This window comes from Pangasianodon hypophthalmus, chromosome 15 (assembly GCF_027358585.1).
Source record: "Pangasianodon hypophthalmus isolate fPanHyp1 chromosome 15, fPanHyp1.pri, whole genome shotgun sequence".
Taxonomy (NCBI): Eukaryota; Metazoa; Chordata; class Actinopteri; order Siluriformes; family Pangasiidae; genus Pangasianodon; species Pangasianodon hypophthalmus.
The window spans coordinates 16653229-16679081 of record NC_069724.1 but is presented as its reverse complement, the minus strand read 5'-3'; the positions used below and the strand labels follow the sequence as shown (position 1 = coordinate 16679081).

Below are 25853 nucleotides of genomic sequence, written 5' to 3'. Positions count from 1 at the left end.
TGGGACAAGGTTCATCCAATATTGTTATGAATAAGTAAAAGTATTTGTGTTAAGACTAAGACACTTTTCACTTTGCAACACATAATTTGTGTGTATGTATGGTGCATCACTGTGTGTCATCTGAGACTAAATCATCTGATCCCTTGTGTTTCCACTTCCTTTATTTGGTAATGCATAAATAAGTAATTCCTTCCCATGTCCAGTTCATGTGTTTATCTTTTATCTGGCATGTTCTGGTTTTAATCTAAGCCTGTCCATGGGAGGTTTGTCAGTGGACATTTTCAGTTTAATTCTCAGACTACTACAACAATGATTATATGCACTTGCACCCTGCTTACTGTATCATTCCTGTTTATTACATTGCACATACACTGCCAAGGTTAATAATGCTTCTCTCACAGAGTGTGCAGGTGTGTAACAGGCATCAGGAAAAATCATGGAATCACCATGGGGCCTCAGCTCAACCGTCACATGTCACCACAACAACGGAGGAGGGCCCCTCTCGAAAGGAAATTCATAAACAACTTGTTTCAACACGCTCAGGCACTATTCACCTTGAACATCCATAACTCTCACACAGTCCAAGAGAGACCGGACCATCTGTCCCAGAATTCACCTATTTGCCATACTCAGGTAAGCTCGCTTGCTCACAAACATAGCCAGAATTATCATTAAACAGTATGTTATTATGAGTGTGTTTAATTTTGTATTGTGATTAATTACTTAGGCTGTGCATATAGGCCCTTTAATCAACACTGTGTGTGTTGACTAAATCAGTCTATTTAATGAATTATTTTAATTATGGACCTTATTTCTGCAGTGTATAGTTAAGCACATGCACTTTATTTGATAGTGGTGTGTATTTCCTGCAGTGAAATTTACAGTGTAGTGTTTAATTAGTCCCACATTTTCTAGACTAGTAGTTTAACTAATAGAGTTGTTTTCTGTGCATAGTTTAGTTTATGACTTTTGGTTTGTGCAGTTTAGGGAAAAGGTTGCATATGGTCAAAGCTGATAGTAAAATGAGTGTATTTAAATGCCACTGATAGTTTCCTTTCTATCACTTTCATTATTTTATCTTCGGCATATCTGTACCATCAAACTCACATCTGGATGGTTCTGAAAAAATGCTCGATTTGAGATTAAACAATTAATATCAATATAATCAATAATTATTAAAAACAAGTACAGTAGTATAAGCAATAAAAAATGTAAGTTAAGGTTGGTAATCACAACTGCAAACACAGGAACCTCTTTCAAATTATAGCTAATTTGTAGGTGATATGTAAATGTATTTTGTAAATACATGAATTAGAATAAATGTGCATAGATCTGGATTTTTATTAACTCTTTAGTTCTTCAAATGAATGAACTATTATTTAATTGAAGGACTAAGCTTTGCGCTTGGGACCTGGGGTCTTGTTCAGGAGAGCCATACATTAAAAGATTTTTGGAGATTTTTCATGCTTTTTGAGTTTATTACATACTTTCATATCAACGACAGTCCCTGGAGGACTAGTGGTTAGATCACTGCCCGGGTTTGATTCCCGGCCAGGGAACCAACACCAGCCACTGGGGTTGCACATGACAGTGGGGTTGCGTCAGGAAGGGCATCTGGCATAAAAACTGTGTCAAATCAAATATGCAGACCAGTGATCCGCTGTGGCGACCCCTAATAGGAGCAGCTGAAAGAGGAACAAAAACATAATTTCATATCAACTCTGAAACACAGGAGACATGATTTTATTCATTTTAGTAGTCAGCTTTTCAGTGTTTTATTTAATTTCTTCTATTGTTTAGTTTATATTAAATAATCATTTCTTTATTTGTTCAGGGTGGACAATTAATAAATAAAGCTTTAAAGCGTAATTACACCCTTGATTTTGTTCGTCCCCGACCTGTATGCACTTTAGGTGCCAAATTGCAAGTGTGTGCAGAGGTGGGCCCAGTGTGTGACGATGGTAATGAAGCAGCCGAGAGGGAGGGGTTGTCCACATTAGCAATCACATGAATAAAGCTTTATGTTAATAATGGACAGCAGAGATAGCAATGTGTCACAGAGTAGTATCAAGACAGAAAGATCGTTCTCCAACACAATTGCACTTATACAGTGATAATAGTAATGAGCTGGATCAGCAGAGTATAGCTCAGCTCCTTTTATATGGAGACCGAATAGAGGGTCACATTCAGTGAATGGTACAAACCATGTGTTGTGCGTAGCGTAAGTGTTTATATAGTAAAGGAATCAGCTACACTTACAGCTTCATCTTTTTGCTCATTAACAGTAATAGATATAACAGCAACATATATATAATAGCAATATATTTATATATAGTTATAACATTATTACATTACCCTGATGACTACCCTGATGACTATCAAAATTATTATTTATTTTTAAATTATATTATAATTTTCCGCAAGATTTAGATCATTTCTGATAATTTATTCTTATGAAGCAATTCCTTTCAGTTTTTAACTATAAACCTGTTTTGTGATGTAATTTACTCTTTAACTAAATGTGAGAGGTTAATAAATAGAGTTCACATAGCTGTTTGCAGATGAAGTTCAGTTTTTTACCTGATATTGATGATAAGCAGCTTAAAAAATATGGCTCTATATACAGTACACATAATATTCACCTTTACTGATTTCAGTAAAACATTAAGAATTGCAAAACACAACCCTATCAGACCATCCTTTTTTCTGTTAAAACTGTATTAACAGTTGATTTTATTTTATTTCAATTTTCAGTTGCATAAATTCTGTCATTTTTGAAGATTTAATAAATAAAATCTTTATTTTCAGCAACCTATTATTAAACCATAAACTCTGCTTCATGGAAAGATATTTTCTCCTCTTCACTCTGCTTTTCTTGGATCATGTATAACTGTAGTCTACTGAATGCTTTCCTTTAACTGGCTCACTTAAATAACATGTGTATACTATATATCTAATTAGGCTAGTATACGAAGGTAGACTGGGGTGTGTCTTATGCATATAACATATAACATAGCCTAAATAAGGGACAGATGGGCTGGAGGTTGTTTATACACAGCTGAGGCTAATTCATCAGATGTGCTGAAATCAGTGCTCGATTTGATGTTGTAGTACAGTTTTAGGAATTGGATATATATTGTCTGGGTTTTTTCTGTGTATAATTACCTTTTTTGTGTGTAGTGTACTCTGTGCAGTGATCATGCCAAGCCAGTTGGAGGGAGCAATGGACGCTCTGATCCGTGTCTTCCACAACTACTCAGGTAACGAAGGGGACAAATACAAACTGAACAAAGGCGAGCTGAAAGAGCTTCTGAACAGTGAGCTCACCGACTTCCTCACAGTAAGGCCACACACACACACACACACACACACACACACACATTCTCTGGACACAGCAAAGAGACAGAAACCTTTGCCTCCAGGTCTCAATTTTTTTTAAACCTGAATTTGTTTTCTACTTGTAGTTTTACACTTACAGCCCATGTTCTGTGTATTTATTGTCCTATGTATTTATTGTTGTGTGTATTTACTGTCCTGCACTCATCTCACACCGTTGTGTATTTGCACTTTATATAGTCTTGCGTGTTGTTATGTGTTGTACCCTGGTCCTGGAGAAACAACATTTCGTTCTAATGTATACAAGTTATATAGGAGCTATTTACTTAACAGTTTGTAGCTACAGACAGAGCTACAGGTAACCTGTCCTCCAAAGCCTAATAGGCTCCTATTATATCTTCTATCATGGGTAGTGTATTTTTCATAGTTTTCTAGTGTTTTCTGGTGAATTCTACAGAACTGCCTGCTACCTTTGAGCTGGCTTTCCATCTTTAGCATGGCTAGCCTTATTAGCTGTCACTCCTCTCAGAGTTTTCCAGATCCCCCCTTCTGTCTGACTATCATGCCTGTGGCTGCGTACTGCAAATACTAGCAGTTTAGCTTTTAAAGTTAGCTGGTTTTCCACTAACAGGGCATCAGTGTTGGAGTTTTCCTTCCACATAACACATTCCCCTCATTTCCTCACAGTACACTGAGTGTTTAAACAAGCCATGCTGCAAGACTCACACTTGTGCAGCCAGTGTCTAAATCCCCCTGGAAGCCGAAGATGGGAACCAACTATGTACTCGCTGCATTGGTATTAACCATCTTAGAGATGCAGTGTCTGGTTCTCAAAATCCCTTGCACTGACTGCGATCAATATGGCACCATGCATGGCTAGGTGGTTTGTGAGCTCTCTTGTGTTATGTTTGTTTTTGTTTTTTAGCCCATTGCTAGTCAGCACCATATGATTATTTACACTAGAGAAAATATTATTATACACTATTGGACAATCGTTAGATATTATATAATTAGATAATCAATGCCACCCCACTTACATTTGGATTCTCATCTTTCATGAGCTTTTGGGGAATTTTGATCGGAGGAGCTGCAGCTGTGTGCAAAAAATGCAGATGCCAATGTTGGAAGTGAGTGGATGCACTGATGAAGCTCAGATGCAATGTTTTTTGTGCTCTGCCACCCAGTATACATCCAGCTAATCTCTGCTTGTTCAACATCAAAATGGGCAATTTACTGCTTCTCAACAGGATCTGTTAAAGGCTATTCATTCTCTTCTGCTCCCTGTTTCACTGAAACATTTCACAATGTTTGGCAACACATTGTGTTTATTGGGGTTTCACCTCCACAATGCGGATCGTGACATAGAGCTGTCTGAGAAGACACAGGGCAGCAGAATTTTGCCCAAATGAGGTTCAGGGGACCTAGCTGATCTGATAACAAGTGTGGAGCAACAACACACAGACTCCAGTCTCATTAGATTTGATCAAAGCACTCATGAACTGCCTAAATACGGACAGCATGTTACATGTCCCACTAGGGACAGCAATACAATGAACCATTGCTACACTGTATTAAAAGATGCTTATCGCTGTTTTCCCTATGCTGCTTTGAGACTCCCTGATCACTAGATGAGCCACCTTATTCCAACCCACAGGAAAAAAAAAACCTGCCAAGCATGTTTTCAGCAAATCAAGAAATTGACCAGGGAGAGCAAAGATAGCTACCAGCCTATTTTGACTGCACCATCTGAGAGTACTTGCATCAGTGTGGAAGAGCCTTTACAAAGTACAAGAAGTCATACTCCCACTGTATGACATCCTGCAACTGGCCAACAACCTGAACAACCTGACATCTGTTGTACAGTAGACTAAAAACATTCTACAATGAGGACACTAGGATTCTATGTTGAGGATGCTAGGATTACTGATGGTAATGGTAGTTTCCTTGGACTTACTGGAACAAGGAGGCTTCCAGAAGTGGGCAATCAGCTTGCAGCAGGATAGCAAACACTATATACAGAGATGTGTCCTAATTTCAGCAAAAGACACAAGCTTACTAGAGGTGACCTGCCCGACCATCTCAGTAATGCCTTTCCACCTTGCACAGAATTCAGCAACTAGGCCATAGAGTCCTACTCGTGGCCCAAAGATAGCTGGAAAGGCCTTGGTTTCCACTGGTACTTTGGCTATTACTTGGAACAACCTGGCAGCTCCCTCCCTAAGCAGATCTGGTATCCCAAATGAAGAGAGAGTTTTGGCACCCCAGGAAACTTTGGCACCACAGAGTTTTGGCACCTGTGTCTAACATTCCAGGAAAATCTTCTGAACACAAGAGCCTCTGGTATATAGGGAGCTCCTTTGTCATGCAGGGTTGCTTGTTATTCTTGTTGCCAATCCAATGAGAGCTTGGCAAGAAGGATCCAGACAAAAATGGCTGCATGGCAACTGTATACATTGGAAATACTGCCTCATATATTATACAAGTAGCATTTTATTGAGCTGCTGACTATTAACTATTATTCATAATATTGTTCATAGTTTTATTTACAGTACTGTGAAAAAGTATTTGCCCCCTACTGATTTGTGCATATTTGTCACAATAAACGGTTTCAGATTCTCTTACACAATGTAAAATAAGACAAGGAGAACATGAGGAAACACAAAACACAGTTTTAAAATGATCATTTGTTGAAGGAAAAAGGTTATGTAACACTTATATCACCCATGTGCAGAAAAAAATTGACCCCCTAAAATTAGTAACTGGTTGTGCCATCTTTAGCAGCAACAACTCCAATCAAAAGCTTCCAATATTTGGGCCACTTTTCTTTGCAGAATCGATTTAATTTTGCAACACTAGAAGGCTTTTGAGCATTAAATGCCCGTTTAAGGTCCTGCCACAGCAAAGTCAGGACTTTGACTAGGATTAGGTGGACTTTGGATCATTGTCTTGATGCATAACCCATTTGCACCTGAGCTTCAGATCACAGACTGATTCCAGGTATCGTCTTTCAGGATTTTTGGTAGAGAACAGAGTTCATGGTCCCATCAATTACGGCAAAGAATTTCTTTTGATAGTGGCATAGTGTGCTGCTTGTTGAGACCTTTTAACCTACTTCACATCGTCGAAAAGCTTTTATTTAAGTCATGTTTAGATTCAACAGGGATCAAGCCTGGGTGTGTCTAGTCTAACTGAACACAATTATCAATTAAATTTGGTTAATTTGTTGATTGTGTAAGTAAGGGGGCAATTATTTTTTTCACACAGGGCCAACTGGTGTTGGATAAATTTTTTCTTCAGTAAAATAAATCATTTAACAACTGTATTTTGCGTTTACTCAGATTGTCTTTGTCTTAAATTTTGTTTGAAGATCTGAACCAAGTAAATATGACAAATATGCAAAAATAGAGGAAGTCAGGAAGGGCCTAAGAGATTTCACAGCGCTGTAGTAGTTTTAACAGTTCTGAGTGTAGCACAAACTACTTTACTACATGTTGTGATTGAAATTTATACAGAATGCTTCTGTGGAAACCACTTTTAGACATCTGCATTGTTTGTTACCTTCAGTAACCACTTTATCCTTCACAGCATGGCAGTGATGTTAGACAGTGCTTTCATGAGATTAAATCAAATGAAACACTTGTTTCATTATCTGTCCAAACAGCACAAGTGTCTTCTGTGTTCATGTTCATGTTAAGATACAATTCCGAAACATGTGACTTACATCCCCTATACCATAATTTATTTAAAAAAGCCTCAGACTGGCCAGACTGATTCAAGCTAACAGGAAGGTTATGATACTCACACTCAGCTCTTTAATAAGTAAATAATAACTCTTTTCGACCATGTTGAGCAGAAAAGCATCTCACCAAACCTTGAGGCGGATGGTCTGCAATAGCAGAAGACCACATCGGGTTCCACTTCTGTCAGCCAAGAACAGGAATCTGAGACTATAGTGGGCTCACCGAAAGTGGACAGTTGAAGATTGAAAAAACATCATGTGATCTTTTTCTAACTTTCAACTGTCCCGTTTCCTGTAACCCTCTGTATCATATTCATATTCGTTTAGCATGCATTATCTGTTTAATTCAAATAATGTATTCATATTCTGTTATGGTTGACATTTTACCAATTATTGTCACAAAGAAACAATATAAATATAAATAATCTGTTGCTCTGTCTCTCTCTCTCTCTCTCTCTTAGTCACAGAAGGACCCTATGCTCGTGGAGAAGATTATGAATGATCTTGACTCCAATAAAGACAATGAAGTTGATTTTAATGAATTTGTGGTACTGGTGGCGGCACTGACTGTTGCCTGCAATGACTTCTTCCAGGAAATGCAGAAAAAGAAATGACAGTGCAGAACATCACACACTATAAATTAGATATCTTTAGTACTCTGCTAAAAACTGTTCTGTTAGCTTGTGATTGTAAACGTGCGCAACTATAGTGTGCATGACTGTGTGTGTTGTGTTTATGTGTGTATCTGAATCAGAAAACTTTCCCCTTAACTAATGTTCACTGGACACATTTAATTTGTGAAATTTATAAATTAGAAATTTGACTATTGGAGTGAAAATTAAATAGATTTGTTCACTTTTTCTCAAAATCTGAATTACTGAGTTACTGATTGTTCATTCATTTAAATACTTGCTTTTACCACACTGAGGTGTTCTCAGGCCAAATCAGACGATCCCTGTTGCGTGAAATAGAGTTTGTCATAGATCTCATTTAGCAGTCGCAATTGCTGTTAATAAGTGTCATTAAAATAGTACGCAATATATTTAATAAAACCTGTTTGTGCTGAACAGTTCTGAGTTATGTTTGGTTTGTATTGTAGCAGATACCATTATACACAGAATCCCAAATTATGACAATTGTTTTGTTTAATCTAAAATGAATATACACTTTTACTTGGTAATTATTGATACCAACATTAAAAAGCTATTTAAGAAATAATTTAATTTATTTGATTCTTTGTTTGAACATTTAAACTGTTGTTTACATCTATTAAAGATGGGATTATGTTACTATTCAATGTCTAACGGAATAATGCAAATCACAACCTGTAGCATATAAGGCTCACAGCATTAGGACAGTCTGCATGAATATACTTGCACCATTTTCTGTTGTCAATGTAGTTCAAGTTTATGGCAAGTTTATTGTTAGTTGGCTTGGCTGTGTTGTGCTCATTTGGAGTGGCAGGACCTCTTTCTTTCCTCCTTCTTCTTGAGTGCTTCCTGCTGGCTTTTAAGTGCCTGGCTCCTCCTCTGTGGAGATCCTATAGGATAAAAGACATGGCAGCAAAGATCGGAGAGGATGCAAGACACGCCAACATCGTAATCCAGTACATTCGTTGTCAGAAACAACACATAACAGGTCACATGTTGGCCTTATAAGTTATAGTCCTGTGTAACAAAAACCACCTCATGAGATATTTGTTTTGCTTGTACATCCTAGAAAAAACAGCCATAGTCAAACTATTCAGACCAACATCCACACCAAAATACTACAATAACAGTAAAACTAATGCCTCCTTTTTGATAGAGGAAAAATTTACTTGTTGTTTATTAAACTTATCCCAGAAGTAGCAGACTGACTGATCAATTCCTCTCTCATGCTCCTGAAGTAAGACAGCTCCTGCCCCAATGCAACTTGCATCAACGTCTAACTTAGTCATGGTAAAATTAGGGTCAGTCTGCACTGGAGCAGAATGCTTTATGTTTTAAATCATTAACAACAATCTCAAATTGACAGTCAGATGATCAGTTAAAAGGGGTTGAAAAACTAAGCAAGTTTGGTAAAGTAAGTAAGGGGGAAAATATTCTGCAAAAGCTGAGGTAATACCTGACCATACCCAAGAATAATTTGTAATTCATGCTTTGTTTTATGAGCTGGAAAATGTGGTATAGCACTAACCTAAGTTCTAGAGGGAAACTTGCCCTTGTTTTCCCAAATAAGTTATTGTAGCTTGAGCAAATTCACATTTTGCTAGGTTTAACATCAGGTTGACCTCAGCTAGTCAATTATAAACAGTTCTTAGTGAATCCAAAAGGTTTCCCAGTCCATTGAGTCACTACAACATTATATAAATAAGCTGTAAAATTGGGGAAATTAGCAAATACAGAGTTTACCAATCTTTGAAAAGTGGCAGATGCAATTTTAAGACCAGAAGGCGTCACTGTATACTGTAGAAATGAGTTCAAGTGTAACAAAAGATGATCATTCTGAGGCCCTAGGGGTTAGTGGAACCTACTAGTAACCTTTTAAAACATCCTGGTCATGAAGTGAACAGAACAAAAGTTGTCAAGACAATTGTCTACCTTTGGTAATGGAAATGAGTTTGAGACTGTGATTGTATTCAATTTTTGATAGTCAGCACACTGTTGAAATGTCTGGTCCGATTTTGGCACTAGTAAATATGAGCTCCAGGGATTGCAACTGGGTACAACTTGTGCTTCAACAGGTACTCTACCTCTTTGTGTATGATTTCATGCTTTGCTGCACTCACATGGTAAATGTGTGTTGTTTTAAGTTAATTTCAATTAAAAACTTTAATATCATGTCGGATGACAGACCTTTGTGTGGACATATCACCAAAAATAGACAGAAATAATTAAATTAAAGACACAAAAGACAAACCAGTGTAGTGCAATGCTAGCGCTGATTTAATGGCACATGAGAATAGAAATGTTTTTAACCCTGCTGGAAGTTGGTTCCAGCTAGGGGTAGCATAATAGCTAAATGCATCTTGTCCCTGTTTGATCTGAGTTTGATCTGAGTTTTATCTGATATGAGAGACTTGCTTGGTTTATATTCTTTAAGCATATCTGAGATGTATTTTGGTGCTTGGTTATTATATGATTTATATACTACCTATAGTAGCATTTTAAAATCTATTCTGAAACTTTTTGGAAGCCAATGTAAGGATTTTAGGATTGGAGTGATATGTTCCACTCTCTTGGTCTTAGTTAGAGCTCTTGCAGCTGCATTCTGAATGAACTGCAGCTGTAGAATGGTCTTTTTTCAAAAGACTGGTTAAGAGGCCATTGCAGTAGTCGACCCTGGCACCCTAATAAAAGCATGGATATGTTTTTTCCAACTCTTGTGTATGTATATAGCTGCTAGTTCTGGCTATGGTCTTAAGATGATAGATGGCTGTTATTGCTTTGACAAGGCTACTGAAAAAGACCAGGCAAAGATTTTTCCAATCTTCAGCTGTTTTGGTGAACTTGTACCCAGTATAGCCTCAGATTCCTGCTTTTGGCTGACACGAGTGGAACCTGCTGTTGTAGACCACCTGCTTCAAGGTTCAGTGTGCTGTTCACTCCGGGATTCTTTTCTGCTCACCGCAGTTATTTAAGTGGTTATTTGATTTACTGTAGCCTTCCTGTCAGCTTGAGGTTCTGAAATACTCGAACCACTGCATCTGGTAACAATCAAGCCACAGTCAAAGTCACTTAGAGACATTTTTTTCTGCTTTGCGATATTTGATATTAACATTAAGTGAAACTCTTGACATGTATTTGCAGGCAAATGATTGGCTGGTAATTTTATGGTTCCTAATAAAGTGGCTGGTGAGTGTAATTAAAAATATATTGTATATTTGCTAAAATAGCTGTATATATATTTTGCTAATACATACATAGGTTTTTTTTTTTTTTTTTTTTTCTGTTCTTGAGTGTTACCAGTGGTTTGCATCTTGAGGTAAACCATCTGTATTCACATGCATGAAGGTGTCTCTTGATTGTAGACTTTGATTGTAGACTTTAACAATGATATGCCTACCTCCTAGAGAGTGTTCTTGACTTGGCTAGATGTTGTGAAGGGGTTTTTCTTCACCAAGGAAAGAATTCTGCATTCATCCACTTTAGTTGTCTTCCGTAGTCTTCCAGGCCTTTTGGTATTGCTGAGCTCGCCAGTGCATTCTTCTTTTTAAGAATGAACCAAATTGTTGATTTGGTCACTCCTAAAGTTTTTGCTATCTCTCCAATAAGTCTGTTTTGTTTTTTGTTTTTGGTGGCCTCTTTCACTTGCATTGACACCTCTTTGGCCCTCATAGTGAGAGTTACCAAATGCAGCTACCAAATGCAAATTCAACACTGCAGACTTTATCTCCTTAATTTGTCATGAAATAAGGAGAAAACAGGCCACATTTGGCCATGAAACTGTTTATCAATCAATTGTCCAATTACTTTTGAGCCTGTGAAAATGGAAGTACTATGATAAAAAGGCTGTAATTCCTAAATGATTAAGGCAATATTATTAGTCTACACTTCAATCACATCTTGAATGCTTCATTTCAAATCCTTTTTGGTGGTATATAGAGGCAAAATTACGAAAATGGTGTCACTGATAGCACTTTTAACGAGATGGTGAATTTAACATATACTTCCAAATCGAAAAAGAAATTGTTAAATAAACACATAAAGCAGTGCTTTATAAGGACCAGATTTGTACCCTACTGAAAAACTCCATATGCACAAAGCTAAGAATATAAAGGAATATATAATATTCTGCATGGAAGAATGAACCAAGATTCCTCTGTAAAGGTCTCCAACTTTGTTAGGCATTACAGGTAGGGCCTGGGAAGGCATCACAAAATATTCATTCAAAGGGGTATGGGTACCAATAATTTTGAAAATAGTATTTTGTAGGAAAAAATGGCACTGCTTAACAATGTTTTGTTTGGGGAAAAAAAAAGTTAAGTCCCTTTTAGTCTGAACATAAAATATTTACGGGATGTGTAATTTTTTAATTAATTTTTGCTCATTTTCATTAAGAGTACTAATAATTCTGCAGGGCACTGTAGCCTATATTAATATTCTCCTCTTTATTATTATTGTCTTATTGTTTTCCTCCTCTAAACACCACAGGCTGCCCTTTCTTCCTAATTAACTTCCTATAAATTCCCATCTTTCTTCACTAATGATAAAGTTTCCTCTTGGCTTCATGCTGACCATGAAGACATTTCCAGCAGTCAGCACTCTCCGATTTCTTATTGAAGCCTGCAAGGGTCAAAACTTCTAAAGAATTTTCACCTAAAGTATTTAATATTAAAGTATTAAGGTATAGCTGTGAAAAACATTCCCTGTACCGGCAGAAATAATGTATGCATGTGTTAATGTATGTGCATGTAAATACACAAAATTACTGCATGTGTAGATGGCAAACATTTACTCCTGCAGAGGTAAAGTAACATGAAACATGAAATATACATTTGTTGACACAAATGCAGGTGATTCATACTGACATGTAATGGGGCATGCTTTTCTGAGCGCCGATTCAATTCCAAAGCTGTAGGTCTAAAAATATGAACAACAGTCCTTCCCAAAGTGTGTTGCTGCTCCCTGTTGGGATGCATAGATATTGCAGGTCAGATAGTAAGAGGATTGTTGGCCCCCTGATTGCAAAGCAGCTGGCACCAGCGGTCCACTGGAGTTATATTTTTATTCCCCAGACCCCCGTTTCTTAAAAGAAACCCCTGCATATAATGTGTTATATGTTACTTTATACAAACACCACTTATATTAACAGAGTTAAATGCACAGTGCTAGATCGTTTTATGAAATGCATTGTAGTAACAAAATATTCATCTCTCAGGGGACATTCCACAGGGAAACAACCTGCTCTACCCTGACTGTCCTGCAGGGATGCCAGAAGGCATTTTACATTAGAGGTGCTGGAATTTTAAGGAGCAGACATGGGCATGAGCTATCACTCCACATTCGAATAATAGTTGTGATGATTACAATAATTGTACCACAGCGTGGCTGAATTCTGAATTTTTTTATTCTAATTTTTTTTTTTTAAAAATGCTCTGTTATGTAACAGAGAAACTGGTATAATCGTTGATATGTTGAACTTTTCTGTTTGGAGATTCTTGGAGATGTGTTAGCACTTTCAAACAGTCAATAAGTTTACTGTCACAGGAGTTAGTTCTTGTTTTCACTTACATTGTGCTTACTTTCACCAGTGTCTCATTTTTTTCTCAACTGAAGTAAGTGAGACAAAAAAAAAGAAAAGCATCTCAGCATGCACAAAACATTGAACCTTGAGGTGGATGGGCTACAACAGCAGAAGACCACACCTGTACTGTATCATTCCTGTTTATTACATTGCACATACACTGCCACGGTTAATAATGCTTCTCTCACAGAGTGTGCAGGTGTGTAACAGGCATCAGGAAAAATCATGGAATCACCATGGGGCCTCAGCTCAACCGTCACATGTCACCACAACAACGGAGGAGGGCCCCTCTCGAAAGGAAATTCATAAACAACTTGTTTCAACACGCTCAGGCACTATTCACCTTGAACATCCATAACTCTCACACAGTCCAAGAGAGACCGGACCATCTGTCCCAGAATTCACCTATTTGCCATACTCAGGTAAGCTCGCTTGCTCACAAACATAGCCAGAATTATCATTAAACAGTATGTTATTATGAGTGTGTTTAATTTTGTATTGTGATTAATTACTTAGGCTGTGCATATAGGCCCTTTAATCAACACTGTGTGTGTTGACTAAATCAGTCTATTTAATGAATTATTTAAATTATGGACCTTATTTCTGCAGTGTATAGTTAAGCACATGCACTTTATTTGATAGTGGTGTGTATTTCCTGCAGTGAAATTTACAGTGTAGTGTTTAATTAGTCCCACATTTTCTAGACTAGTAGTTTAACTAATAGAGTTGTTTTCTGTGCATAGTTTAGTTTATGACTTTTGGTTTGTGCAGTTTAGGGAAAAGGTTGCATATGGTCAAAGCTGATAGTAAAATGAGTGTATTTAAATGCCACTGATAGTTTCCTTTCTATCACTTTCATTATTTTATCTTTGGCATATCTGTACCATCAAACTCACATCTGGATGGATCTGAAAAAATGCTCGATTTGAGATTAAACAATTAATATCAATATAATCAATAATTATTAAAAACAAGTACAGTAGTATAAGCAATAAAAAATGTAAGTTAAGGTTGGTAATCACAACTGCAAACACAGGAACCTCTTTCAAATTATAGCTAATTTGTAGGTGATATGTAAATGTATTTTGTAAATACATGAATTAGAATAGATGTGCATAGATCTGGATTTTTATTAACTCTTTAGTTCTTCAAATGAATGAACTATTATTTAATTGAAGGACTAAGCTTTGCACTTGGGACCTGGGGTCTTGTTCAGGAGAGCCATACATTAAAAGATTTTTGGAGATTTTTCATGCTTTTTGAGTTTATTACATACTTTCATATCAACGACAGTCCCTGGAGGACTAGTGGTTAGGTCACTGCCTGTGTTTGATTCCCGGCCAGGGAACCAACACCAGCCACTGGGGTTGCACATGACAGTGGGGTTGCGTCAGGAAGGGCATCTGGCATAAAAACTGTGTCAAATCAAATATGCAGACCAGTGATCCGCTGTGGCGACCCCTAATAGGAGCAGCTGAAAGAGGAACAAAAACATAATTTCATATCAACTCTGAAACACAGGAGACATGATTTTATTCATTTTAGTAGTCAGCTTTTCAGTGTTTTATTTAATTTCTTCTATTGTTTAGTTTATATTAAATAATCATTTCTTTATTTGTTCAGGGTGGACAATTAATAAATAAAGCTTTAAAGCGTAATTACACCCTTGATTTTGTTCGTCCCCGACCTGTATGCACTTTAGGTGCCAACTTGCAAGTGTGTGCAGAGGTGGGCCCAGTGTGTGACGATGGTAATGAAGCAGCCGAGAGGGAGGGGTTGTCCACATTAGCAATCACATGAATAAAGCTTTATGTTAATAATGGACAGCAGAGATAGCAATGTGTCACAGAGTAGTATCAAGACAGAAAGATCGTTCTCCAACACAATTGCACTTATACAGTGATAATAGTAATGAGCTGGATCAGCAGAGTATAGCTCAGCTCCTTTTATATGGAGACCGAATAGAGGGTCACATTCAGTGAATGGTACAAACCATGTGTTGTGCGTAGCGTAAGTGTTTATATAGTAAAGGAATCAGCTACACTTACAGCTTCATCTTTTTGCTCATTAACAGTAATAGATATAACAGCAACATATATATAATAGCAATATATTTATATATAGTTATAACATTATTACATTACCCTGATGACTACCCTGATGACTATCAAAATTATTATTTATTTTTAAATTATATTATAATTTTCAGCAAGATTTAGATCATTTCTGATAATTTATTCTTATGAAGCAATTCCTTTCAGTTTTTAACTATAAACCTGTTTTGTGATGTAATTTACTCTTTAACTAAATGTGAGAGGTTAATAAATAGAGTTCACATAGCTGTTTGCAGATGAAGTTCAGTTTTTTACCTGATATTGATGATAAGCAGCTTAAAAAATATGGCTCTATATACAGTACACATAATATTCACCTTTACTGATTTCAGTAAAACATTAAGAATTGCAAAACACAACCCTATCAGACCATCCTTTTTTCTGTTAAAACTGTATTAACAGTTGATTTTATTTTATTTCAATTTTCAGTTGCATAAATTCTGTCATTTTTGAAGATTTAATAAATAAAATCTTTATTTTCAGCAACCTATTATTAAACCATAAACTCTGCTTCATGGAAAGATATTTTCTCCTCTTCACTCTGCTTTTCTTGGATCATGTATAACTGTAGTCTACTGAATGCTTTCCTTTAACTGGCTCACTTAAATAACATGTGTATACTATATATCTAATTAGGCTAGTATACGAAGGTAGACTGGGGTGTGTCTTATGCATATAACATATAACATAGCCTAAATAAGGGACAGATGGGCTGGAGGTTGTTTATACACAGCTGAGGCTAATTCATCAGATGTGCTGAAATCAGTGCTCGATTTGATGTTGTAGTACAGTTTTAGGAATTGCATATATATTGTCTGGGTTTTTTCTGTGTATAATTACCTTTTTTGTGTGTAGTGTACTCTGTGCAGTGATCATGCCAAGCCAGTTGGAGGGAGCAATGGATGCTCTGATCCGTGTCTTCCACAACTACTCAGGTAACGAAGGGGACAAATACAAACTGAACAAAGGCGAGCTGAAAGAGCTTCTGAACAGTGAGCTCACCGACTTCCTCACAGTAAGGCCACACACACACACACACACACACACACACACATTCTCTGGACACAGCAAAGAGACAGAAACCTTTGCCTCCAGGTCTCAAATTTTTTTAAACCTGAATTTGTTTTCTACTTGTAGTTTTACACTTACAGCCCATGTTCTGTGTATTTATTGTCCTATGTATTTATTGTTGTGTGTATTTACTGTCCTGCACTCATCTCACACCGTTGTGTATTTGCACTTTATATAGTCTTGCGTGTTGTTATGTGTTGTACCCTGGTCCTGGAGAAACAACATTTCGTTCTAATGTATACAAGTTATATAGGAGCTATTTACTTAACAGTTTGTAGCTACAGACAGAGCTACAGGTAACCTGTCCTCCAAAGCCTAATAGGCTCCTATTATATCTTCTATCATGGGAAGTGTATTTTTCATACTTTTCTAGTGTTTTCTGGTGAATTCTACAGAACTGCCTGCTACGTTTGAGCTGGCTTTCCATCTTTAGCATGGCTAGCCTTATTAGCTGTCACTCCTCTCAGAGTTTTCCAGATCCCCCCTTCTGTCTGACTATCATGCCTGTGGCTGCGTACTGCAAATACTAGCAGTTTAGCTTTTAAAGTTAGCTGGTTTTCCACTAACAGGGCATCAGTGTTGGAGTTTTCCTTCCACATAACAAACCCCTCATTTCCTCACAGTACACTGAGTGTTTAAACAAGCCATGCTGCAAGACTCACACTTGTGCAGCCAGTGTCTAAATCCCCCTGGAAGCCAAAGATGGGAACCAACTATGTACTCGCTGCATTGGTATTAACCATCTTAGAGATGCAGTGTCTGGTTCTCAAAATCCCTTGCACTGACTGCGATCAATATGGCACCATGCATGGCTAGGTGGTTTGTGAGCTCTCTTGTGTTATGTTTGTTTTTGTTTTTTAGCCCATTGCTAGCCAGCACCATATGATTATTTACACTAGAGAAAATATTATTATACACTATTGGACATTAGATAATCAATGCCACCCCACTTACATTTGGATTCTCATCTTTCATGAGCTTTTGGGGAATTTTGATCGGAGGAGCTGCAGCTGTGTGCAAAAAATGCAGATGCCAATGTTGGAAGTGAGTGGATGCACTGATGAAGCTCAGATGCAATGTTTTTTGTGCTCTGCCACCCAGTATACATCCAGCTAATCTCTGCTTGTTCAACATCAAAATGGGCAATTTACTGCTTCTCAACAGGATCTATTAAAGACTATTCATTCTCTTCTGCTCCCTGTTTCACTGAAACATTTCACAATGTTTGGCAACACATTGTGTTTATTGGGGTTTCACCTCCACAATGCGGATCGTGACATAGAGCTGTCTGAGAAGACACAGGGCGGCAGAATTTTGCCCAAACGAGGTTCAGGGGACCTAGCTGATCTGATAACAAGTGTGGAGCAACAACACACAGACTCCAGTCTCATTAGATTTTATCAAAGCACTCATGAACTGCCTAAATACGGACAGCATGTTACATGTCCCACTAGGGACAGCAATACAATGAACCATTGCTACACTGTATTAAAAGATGCTTATCGCTGTTTTCCCTATGTTGCTTTGAGACTCCCTGATCACTAGATGAGCCACCTTATTCCAACCCACAGGAAAAAAAAACCTGCCAAGCATGTTTTCAGCAAATCAAGAAATTGACCAGGGAGAGCAAAGATAGCTACCAGCCTATTTTGACTGCACCATCTGAGAGTACTTGCATCAGTGTGGAAGGGCCTTTACAAAGTACAAGAAGTCATACTCCCACTGTATGACATCCTGCAACTGGCCAACAACCTGAACAACCTGACATCTGTTGTACAGTAGACTAAAAACATTCTACAATGAGGACACTAGGATTCTATGTTGAGGATGCTAGGATTACTGATGGTAATGGTAGTTTCCTTGGACTTACTGGAACAAGGAGGCTTCCAGAAGTGGGCAATCAGATTGCAGCAGGATAGCAAACACTATATACAGAGATGTGTCCTAATTTCAGCAAAAGACACAAGCTTACTAGAGGTGACCTGCCCGACCATCTCAGTAATGCCTTTCCACCTTGCACAGAATTCAGCAACTAGGCCATAGAGTCCTACTCGTGGCCCAAAGATAGCTGGAAAGGCCTTGGTTTCCACTGGTACTTTGGCTATTACTTGGAACAACCTGGCAGCTCCCTCCCTAAGCAGATCTGGTATCCCAAATGAAGAGAGTTTTGGCACCCCAGGAAACTTTGGCACCACAGAGTTTTGGCACCTGTGTCTAACATTCCAGGAAAATCTTCTGAACACAAGAGCCTCTGGTATATAGGGAGCTCCTTTGTCATGCAGGGTTGCTTGTTATTCTTGTTGCCAATCCAATGAGAGCTTGGCAAGAAGGATCCAGACAAAAATGGCTGCATGGCAACTGTATACATTGGAAATACTGCCTCATATATTATACAAGTAGCATTTTATTGAGCTGCTGACTATTAACTATTATTCATAATATTGTTCATAGTTTTATTTACAGTACTGTGAAAAAGTATTTGTCCCCTACTGATTTGTGCATACTTGTCACAATAAACGGTTTCAGATCCTCTTACACAATGTAAAATAAGACAAGGAGAACATGAGGAAACACAAAACACAGTTTTAAAATGATCATTTCATTTGTTGAAGGAAAAAGGTTATGTAACACTTATATCACCCATGTGCAGAAAAAAATTGACCCCCTAAAATTAGTAACTGGTTGTGCCATCTTTAGGAGCAACAACTCCAATCAAAAGCTTCCAATATTTGGGCCACTTTTCTTTGCAGAATCGATTTAATTTTGCAACACTGGAAGGCTTTTGAGCATTAAATGCCCGTTTAAGGTCCTGCCACAGCAAAGTCAGGACTTTGACTAGGATTAGGTGGACTTTGATCATTGTCTTGATGCATAACCCATTTGCACCTGAGCTTCAGATCACAGACTGATTCCAGGCATCGTCTTTCAGGATTTTTAGTAGAGAACAGAGTTCATGGTCCCATCAATTACGGCAAAGAATTTCTTTTGATAGTGGCATAGTGTGCTGCTTGTTGAGACCTTTTAACCTACTTCACATCGTCGAAAAGCTTTTATTTAAGTCATGTTTAGATTCAACAGGGATCAAGCCTGGGTGTGTCTAGTCTAACTGAACACAATTATCAATTAAATTTGGTTAATTTGTTGATTGTGTAAGTAAGGGGGCAATTATTTTTTTCACACAGGGCCAATTGGTGTTGGATAAATTTTTTCTTCAGTAAAATAAATCATTTAACAACTGTATTTTGCGTTTACTCAGATTGTCTTTGTCTTAAATTTTGTTTGAAGATCTGAACCAAGTAAATATGACAAATATGCAAAAATAGAGGAAGTCAGGAAGGGCCTAAGAGATTTCACAGCGCTGTAGTAGTTTTAACAGTTCTGAGTGTAGCACAAACTACTTTACTACATGTTGTGATTGAAATTTATACAGAATGCTTCTGTGGAAACCACTTTTAGACATCTGCATTGTTTGTTACCTTCAGTAACCACTTTATCCTTCACAGCATGGCAGTGATGTTAGACAGTGCTTTCATGAGATTAAATCAAATGAAACACTTGTTTCATTATCTGTCCAAACAGCACAAGTGTCTTCTGTGTTCATGTTCATGTTAAGATACAATTCCGAAACATGTGACTTACATCCCCTATACCATAATTTATTTAAAAAAGCCTCAGACTGGCCAGACTGATTCAAGCTAACAGGAAGGTTATGATACTCACACTCAGCTCTTTAATAAGTAAATAATAACTCTTTTCGACCATGTTGAGCAGAAAAGCATCTCACCAAACCTTGAGGCGGATGGTCTGCAATAGCAGAAGACCACATCGGGTTCCACTTCTGTCAGCCAAGAACAGGAATCTGAGACTATAGTGGGCTCACCGAAAGTGGACAGTTGAAGATTGAAAAAACATCATGTGATCTTTTTCTAACTTTCAACTGTCCCGTTTCCTGTAACCCTCTGTATCATATTCATATTCGTTTAGCATGCATTATCTGTTTAATTCAAATAATGTATTCATATTCTGTTATGGTTGACATTTTACCAATTATTGTCACAAAGAAACAATATAAATATAAATAATCTGTTGCTCTGTCTCTCTCTCTCTCTCTCTCTTAGTCACAGAAGGACCCTATGCTTGTGGAGAAGATTATGAATGATCTTGACTCCAATAAAGACAATGAAGTTGATTTTAATGAATTTGTGGTACTGGTGGCGGCACTGACTGTTGCCTGCAATGACTTCTTCCAGGAAATGCAGAAAAAGAAATGACAGTGCAGAACATCACACACTATAAATTAGATATCTTTAGTACTCTGCTAAAAACTGTTCTGTTAGCTTGTGATTGTAAACGTGCGCAACTATAGTGTGCATGACTGTGTGTGTTGTGTTTATGTGTGTATCTGAATCAGAAAACTTTTCCCTTAACTAATGTTCACTGGACACATTTAATTTGTGAAATTTATAAATTAGAAATTTGACTATTGGAGTGAAAATTAAATAGATTTGTTCACTTTTTCTCAAAATCTGAATTACTGAGTTACTGATTGTTCATTCATTTAAATACTTGCTTTTACCACACTGAGGTGTTCTCAGGCCAAATCAGACGATCCCTGTTGCGTGAAATAGAGTTTGTCATAGATCTCATTTAGCAGTCGCAATTGCTGTTAATAAGTGTCATTAAAATAGTACGCAATATATTTAATAAAACCTGTTTGTGCTGAACAGTTCTGAGTTATGTTTGGTTTGTATTGTAGTAGATACCATTATACACAGAATCCCAAATTATGACAATTGTTTTGTTTAATCTAAAATGAATATACACTTTTACTTGGTAATTATTGATACCAACATTAAAAAGCTATTTAAGAAATAATTTAATTTATTTTATTCTTTGTTTGAACATTTAAACTGTTGTTTACATCTATTAAAGATGGGATTATGTTACTATTCAATGTCTAACGGAATAATGCAAATCACAACCTGTAGCATATAAGGCTCACAGCATTAGGACAGTCTCTGCATGAATATACTTGCACCATTTTCTGTTGTCAATGTAGTTCAAGTTTATGGCAAGTTTATTGTTAGTTGGCTTGGCTGTGTTGTGCTCATTTGGAGTGGCAGGACCTCTTTCTTTCCTCCTTCTTCTTGAGTGCTTCCTGCTGGCTTTTAAGTGCCTGGCTCCTCCTCTGTGGAGATCCTATAGGATAAAAGACATGGCAGCAAAGATCGGAGAGGATGCAAGACACGCCAACATCGTAATCCAGTACATTCGTTGTCAGAAACAACACATAACAGGTCACATGTTGGCCTTATAAGTTATAGTCCTGTGTAACAAAAACCACCTCATGAGATATTTGTTTTGCTTGTACATCCTAGAAAAAACAGCCATAGTCAAACTATTCAGACCAACATCCACACCAAAATACTACAATAACAGTAAAACTAATGCCTCCTTTTTGATAGAGGAAAAATTTACTTGTTGTTTATTAAACTTATCCCAGAAGTAGCAGACTGACTGATCAATTCCTCTCTCATGCTCCTGAAGTAAGACAGCTCCTGCCCCAATGCAACTTGCATCAACGTCTAACTTAGTCATGGTAAAATTAGGGTCAGTCTGCACTGGAGCAGAATGCTTTATGTTTTAAAACATTAACAACAATCTCAAATTGACAGTCAGATGATCAGTTAAAAGGGGTTGAAAAACTAAGCAAGTTTGGTAAAGTAAGTAAGGGGGAAAATATTCTGCAAAAGCTGAGGTAATACCTGACCATACCCAAGAATAATTTGTAATTCATGCTTTGTTTTATGAGCTGGAAAATGTGGTATAGCACTAACCTAAGTTCTAGAGGGAAACTTGCCCTTGTTTTCCCAAATAAGTTATTGTAGCTTGAGCAAATTCACATTTTGCTAGGTTTAACATCAGGTTGACCTCAGCTAGTCAATTATAAACAGTTCTTAGTGAATCCAAAAGGTTTCCCAGTCCATTGAGTCACTACAACATTATATAAATAAGCTGTAAAATTGGGGAAATTAGCAAATACAGAGTTTACCAATCTTTGAAAAGTGGCAGATGCAATTTTAAGACCAGAAGGCGTCACTGTATACTGTAGAAATGAGTTCAAGTGTAACAAAAGATGATCATTCTGAGGCCCTAGGGGTTAGTGGAACCTACTAGTAACCTTTTAAAACATCCTGGTCATGAAGTGAACAGAACAAAAGTTGTCAAGACAATTGTCTACCTTTGGTAATGGAAATGAGTTTGAGACTGTGATTGTATTCAATTTTTGATAGTCAGCACACTGTTGAAATGTCTGGTCCGATTTTGGCACTAGTAAATATGAGCTCCAGGGATTGCAACTGGGTACAACTTGTGCTTCAATAGGTACTCTACCTCTTTGTGTATGATTTCATGCTTTGCTGCACTCACATGGTAAATGTGTGTTGTTTTAAGTTAATTTTAATTAAAAACTTTAATATCATGTCGGATGACAGACCTTTGTGTGGACATATCACCAAAAATAGACAGAAATAATTAAATTAAAGACACAAAAGACAAACCAGTGTAGTGCAATGCTAGCGCTGATTTAATGGCACATGAGAATAGAAATGTTTTTAACCCTGCTGGAAGTTGGTTCCAGCTAGGGGTAGCATAATAGCTAAATGCATCTTGTCCCTGTTTGATCTGAGTTTGATCTGAGTTTTATCTGATATGAGAGACTTGCTTGGTTTATATTCTTTAAGCATATCTGAGATGTATTTTGGTGCTTGGTTATTATATGATTTATATACTACCTATAGTAGCATTTTAAAATCTATTCTGAAACCTTTTGGAAGCCAATGTAAGGATTTTAGGATTGGAGTGATATGTTCCACTCTCTTGGTCTTAGTTAGAGCTCTTGCAGCTGCATTCTGAATGAACTGCAGCTGCTGAATGGTCTTTTTTCAAAAGACTGGTTAAGAGGCCATTGCAGTAGTCGACCCTGGCACCCTAATAAAAGCATGGATATGTTTTTTCCAACTCTTGTGTATGTATATAGCTGCTAGTTCTGGCTATGGTCTTAAGATGATAGATGGCTGTTATTGCTTTGACAAGGCTACTGAAAAAGACCAGGCAAAGATTTTTCCAATCTTCAGCTGTTTTGGTGAACTTGTGCTCAGTATAGCCTCAGATTCCTGCTTTTGGCTGACACGAGTGGAACCTGCTGTTGTAGCCCACCTGCTTCAAGGTTCAGTGTGCTGTTCACTCCGGGATTCTTTTCTGCTCACCACAGTTATTTAAGTGGTTATTTGATTTACTGTAGCCTTCCTGTCAGCTTGAAGTTCTGAAATACTCGAACCACTGCATCTGGTAACAATCAAGCCACAGTCAAAGTCACTTAGAGACATTTTTTTCTACTTTGCGATATTTGATATTAACATTAAGTGAAATTCTTGACATGTATTTGCAGGCAAATGATTGGCTGGTAATTGTATGGTTCCTAATAAAGTGGCTGGTGAGTGTAATTAAAAATATATTGTATATTTGCTAAAATAGCTGTATATATATTTTGCTAATACATACATAGGTTTTTGTTCTTTTTTTTTTTTTTTTTTTAGCAAGGTCTAATCTGGCCTTTCTGTTCTTGAGTGTTACCAGTGGTTTGCATCTTGAGGTAAATCATCTGTATTTACATGCATGAAGGTGTCTCTTGATTGTAGACTTTGATTGTAGACTTTAACAATGATATGCCTACCTCCTAGAGAGTGTTTTTGACTTGGCTAGATGTTGTGAAGGGGTTTTTCTTCACCAAGGAAAGAATTCTGCATTCATCCACTTTAGTTGTCTTCCGTAGTCTTCCAGGCCTTTTGGTATTGTTGAGCTCGCCAGTGCATTCCTTCTTTTTAAGAATGAACCAAATTGTTGATTTGGCCACTCCTAAAGTTTTTGCTATCTCTCCAATAAGTCTGTTTTGTTTTTTGTTTTTGGTGGCCTCTTTCACTTGCATTGACACCTCTTTGGCCCTCATAGTGAGAGTTCCCATGAACAGCTACAAAATGCAAATTCAACACTGCAGACTTTATCTCCTTAATTTGTCATGAAATAAGGAGGAAATAGGCCACATTTGGCCATGAAACTGTTTATCAATCAATTGTCCAATTACTTTTGAGCCTGTGAAAATGGAAGTACTATGATAAAATGGCTGTAATTCCTAAATGATTAAGGCAATATTATTGATAAACCCCTTGAATTAAAGCTGAAAGTCTACACTTCAATCACATCTTGAATGCTTCATTTCAAATCCTTTTTGGTGGTATATAGAGGCAAAATTACAAAAATGGTGTCACTGATAGCACTTTTAACGAGATGATGAATTTAACATATACTTCCAGATCGAAAAAGAAATTGTTAAATAAACACATAAAGCAGTGCTTTATAAGGACCAGATTTGTACCCTACTGAAAAACTGTAGTCTGAAACAAAGAAGGAAGTCCATATGCACAAAGCTAAGAATATAAAGGAATATATAATATTCTGCATGGAAGAATGAACCAAGATTCCTCTGTAAAGGTCTCCAACTTTGTTAGGCATTACAGGTAGGGCCTGGGAAGGCATCACAAAATATTCATTCAAAGGGGTATGGGTACCAATAATTTTGAAAATAGTATTTTGTAGGAAAAAATGGCACTGCTTAACAATGTTTTGTTTGGGGAAAAAAAAAGTTAAGTCCCTTTTAGTCTGAACATAAAATATTTACGGGATGTGTCATTTTTTAATTAATTTTTGCTCATTTTCATTAAGAGTACCAATAATTCTGCAGGGCACTGTAGCCTATATTAATATTCTCCTCTTTATTATTATTGTCTTATTGTTTTCCTCCTCTAAACACCACAGGCTGCCCTTTCTTCCTAATTAACTTCCTATAAATTCCCATCTTTCTTCACTAATGATAAAGTTTCCTCTTGGCTTCATGCTGACCATGAAGACATTTCCAGCAGTCAGCACTCTCCGATTTCTTACTGAAGCCTGCAAGGGTCAAAACTTCTAAAGAATTTTCACCTAAAGTATTTAATATTAAAGTATTAAGGTATAGCTGTGAAAAACATTCCCTGTACCGGCAGAAATAATGTATGCATGTGTTAATGTATGTGCATGTAAATACACAAAATTACTGCATGTGTAGATGGCAAACATTTACTCCTGCAGAGGTAAAGTAACATGAAACATGAAATATACATTTGTTGACACCTGTACAAATGCAGGTGAATCATACTGACATGTAATGGGGCACGCTTTTCTGAGCGCCGATTCAATTCCAAAGCTGTAGGTCTAAAAATATGAACAACAGTCCTTCCCAAAGTGTGTTGCTGCTCCCTGTTGGGATG

General features: G+C 37.2%; 2 protein-coding genes across 2 annotated transcripts; both read left to right on the top strand.

The window, feature by feature from the left end:
* Positions 1 to 483: 483 nt before the first annotated feature.
* On the top strand, positions 484 to 8142 carry s100z (S100 calcium binding protein Z). The gene is made up of 3 exons (XM_026928734.3): positions 484 to 633; positions 3181 to 3340; positions 7537 to 8142. Exons 2-3 carry the CDS (start codon positions 3200 to 3202, stop codon positions 7687 to 7689), a joined length of 294 nt encoding a protein of 97 aa, XP_026784535.1. The 5' UTR covers positions 484 to 633; positions 3181 to 3199; the 3' UTR covers positions 7690 to 8142.
* Positions 8143 to 13534: 5392 nt separating this feature from the next.
* Positions 13535 to 21212, top strand: LOC128320295 (protein S100-A1-like). The gene is made up of 3 exons (XM_053240000.1): positions 13535 to 13725; positions 16273 to 16432; positions 20607 to 21212. Exons 2-3 carry the CDS (start codon positions 16292 to 16294, stop codon positions 20757 to 20759), a joined length of 294 nt encoding a protein of 97 aa, XP_053095975.1. The 5' UTR covers positions 13535 to 13725; positions 16273 to 16291; the 3' UTR covers positions 20760 to 21212.
* The last annotated feature ends 4641 nt before the right edge of the window (positions 21213 to 25853 follow it).

What these genes read in the sequence shown, in the direction of transcription:
- s100z (XM_026928734.3), top strand. Translation starts at nt 3,200, where the DNA reads ATGCCAAGCCAGTTGGAGGGAGCAATGGACGCTCTGATCCGTGTCTTC. An exon ending in AGCTCACCGACTTCCTCACA is followed by an intron (nt 3,341 to 7,536) that starts GTAAGGCCACAC and finishes TCTCTCTCTTAG; the next exon opens with TCACAGAAGGACCCTATGCT.
- LOC128320295 (XM_053240000.1), top strand. Translation starts at nt 16,292, where the DNA reads ATGCCAAGCCAGTTGGAGGGAGCAATGGATGCTCTGATCCGTGTCTTC. An exon ending in AGCTCACCGACTTCCTCACA is followed by an intron (nt 16,433 to 20,606) that starts GTAAGGCCACAC and finishes TCTCTCTCTTAG; the next exon opens with TCACAGAAGGACCCTATGCT.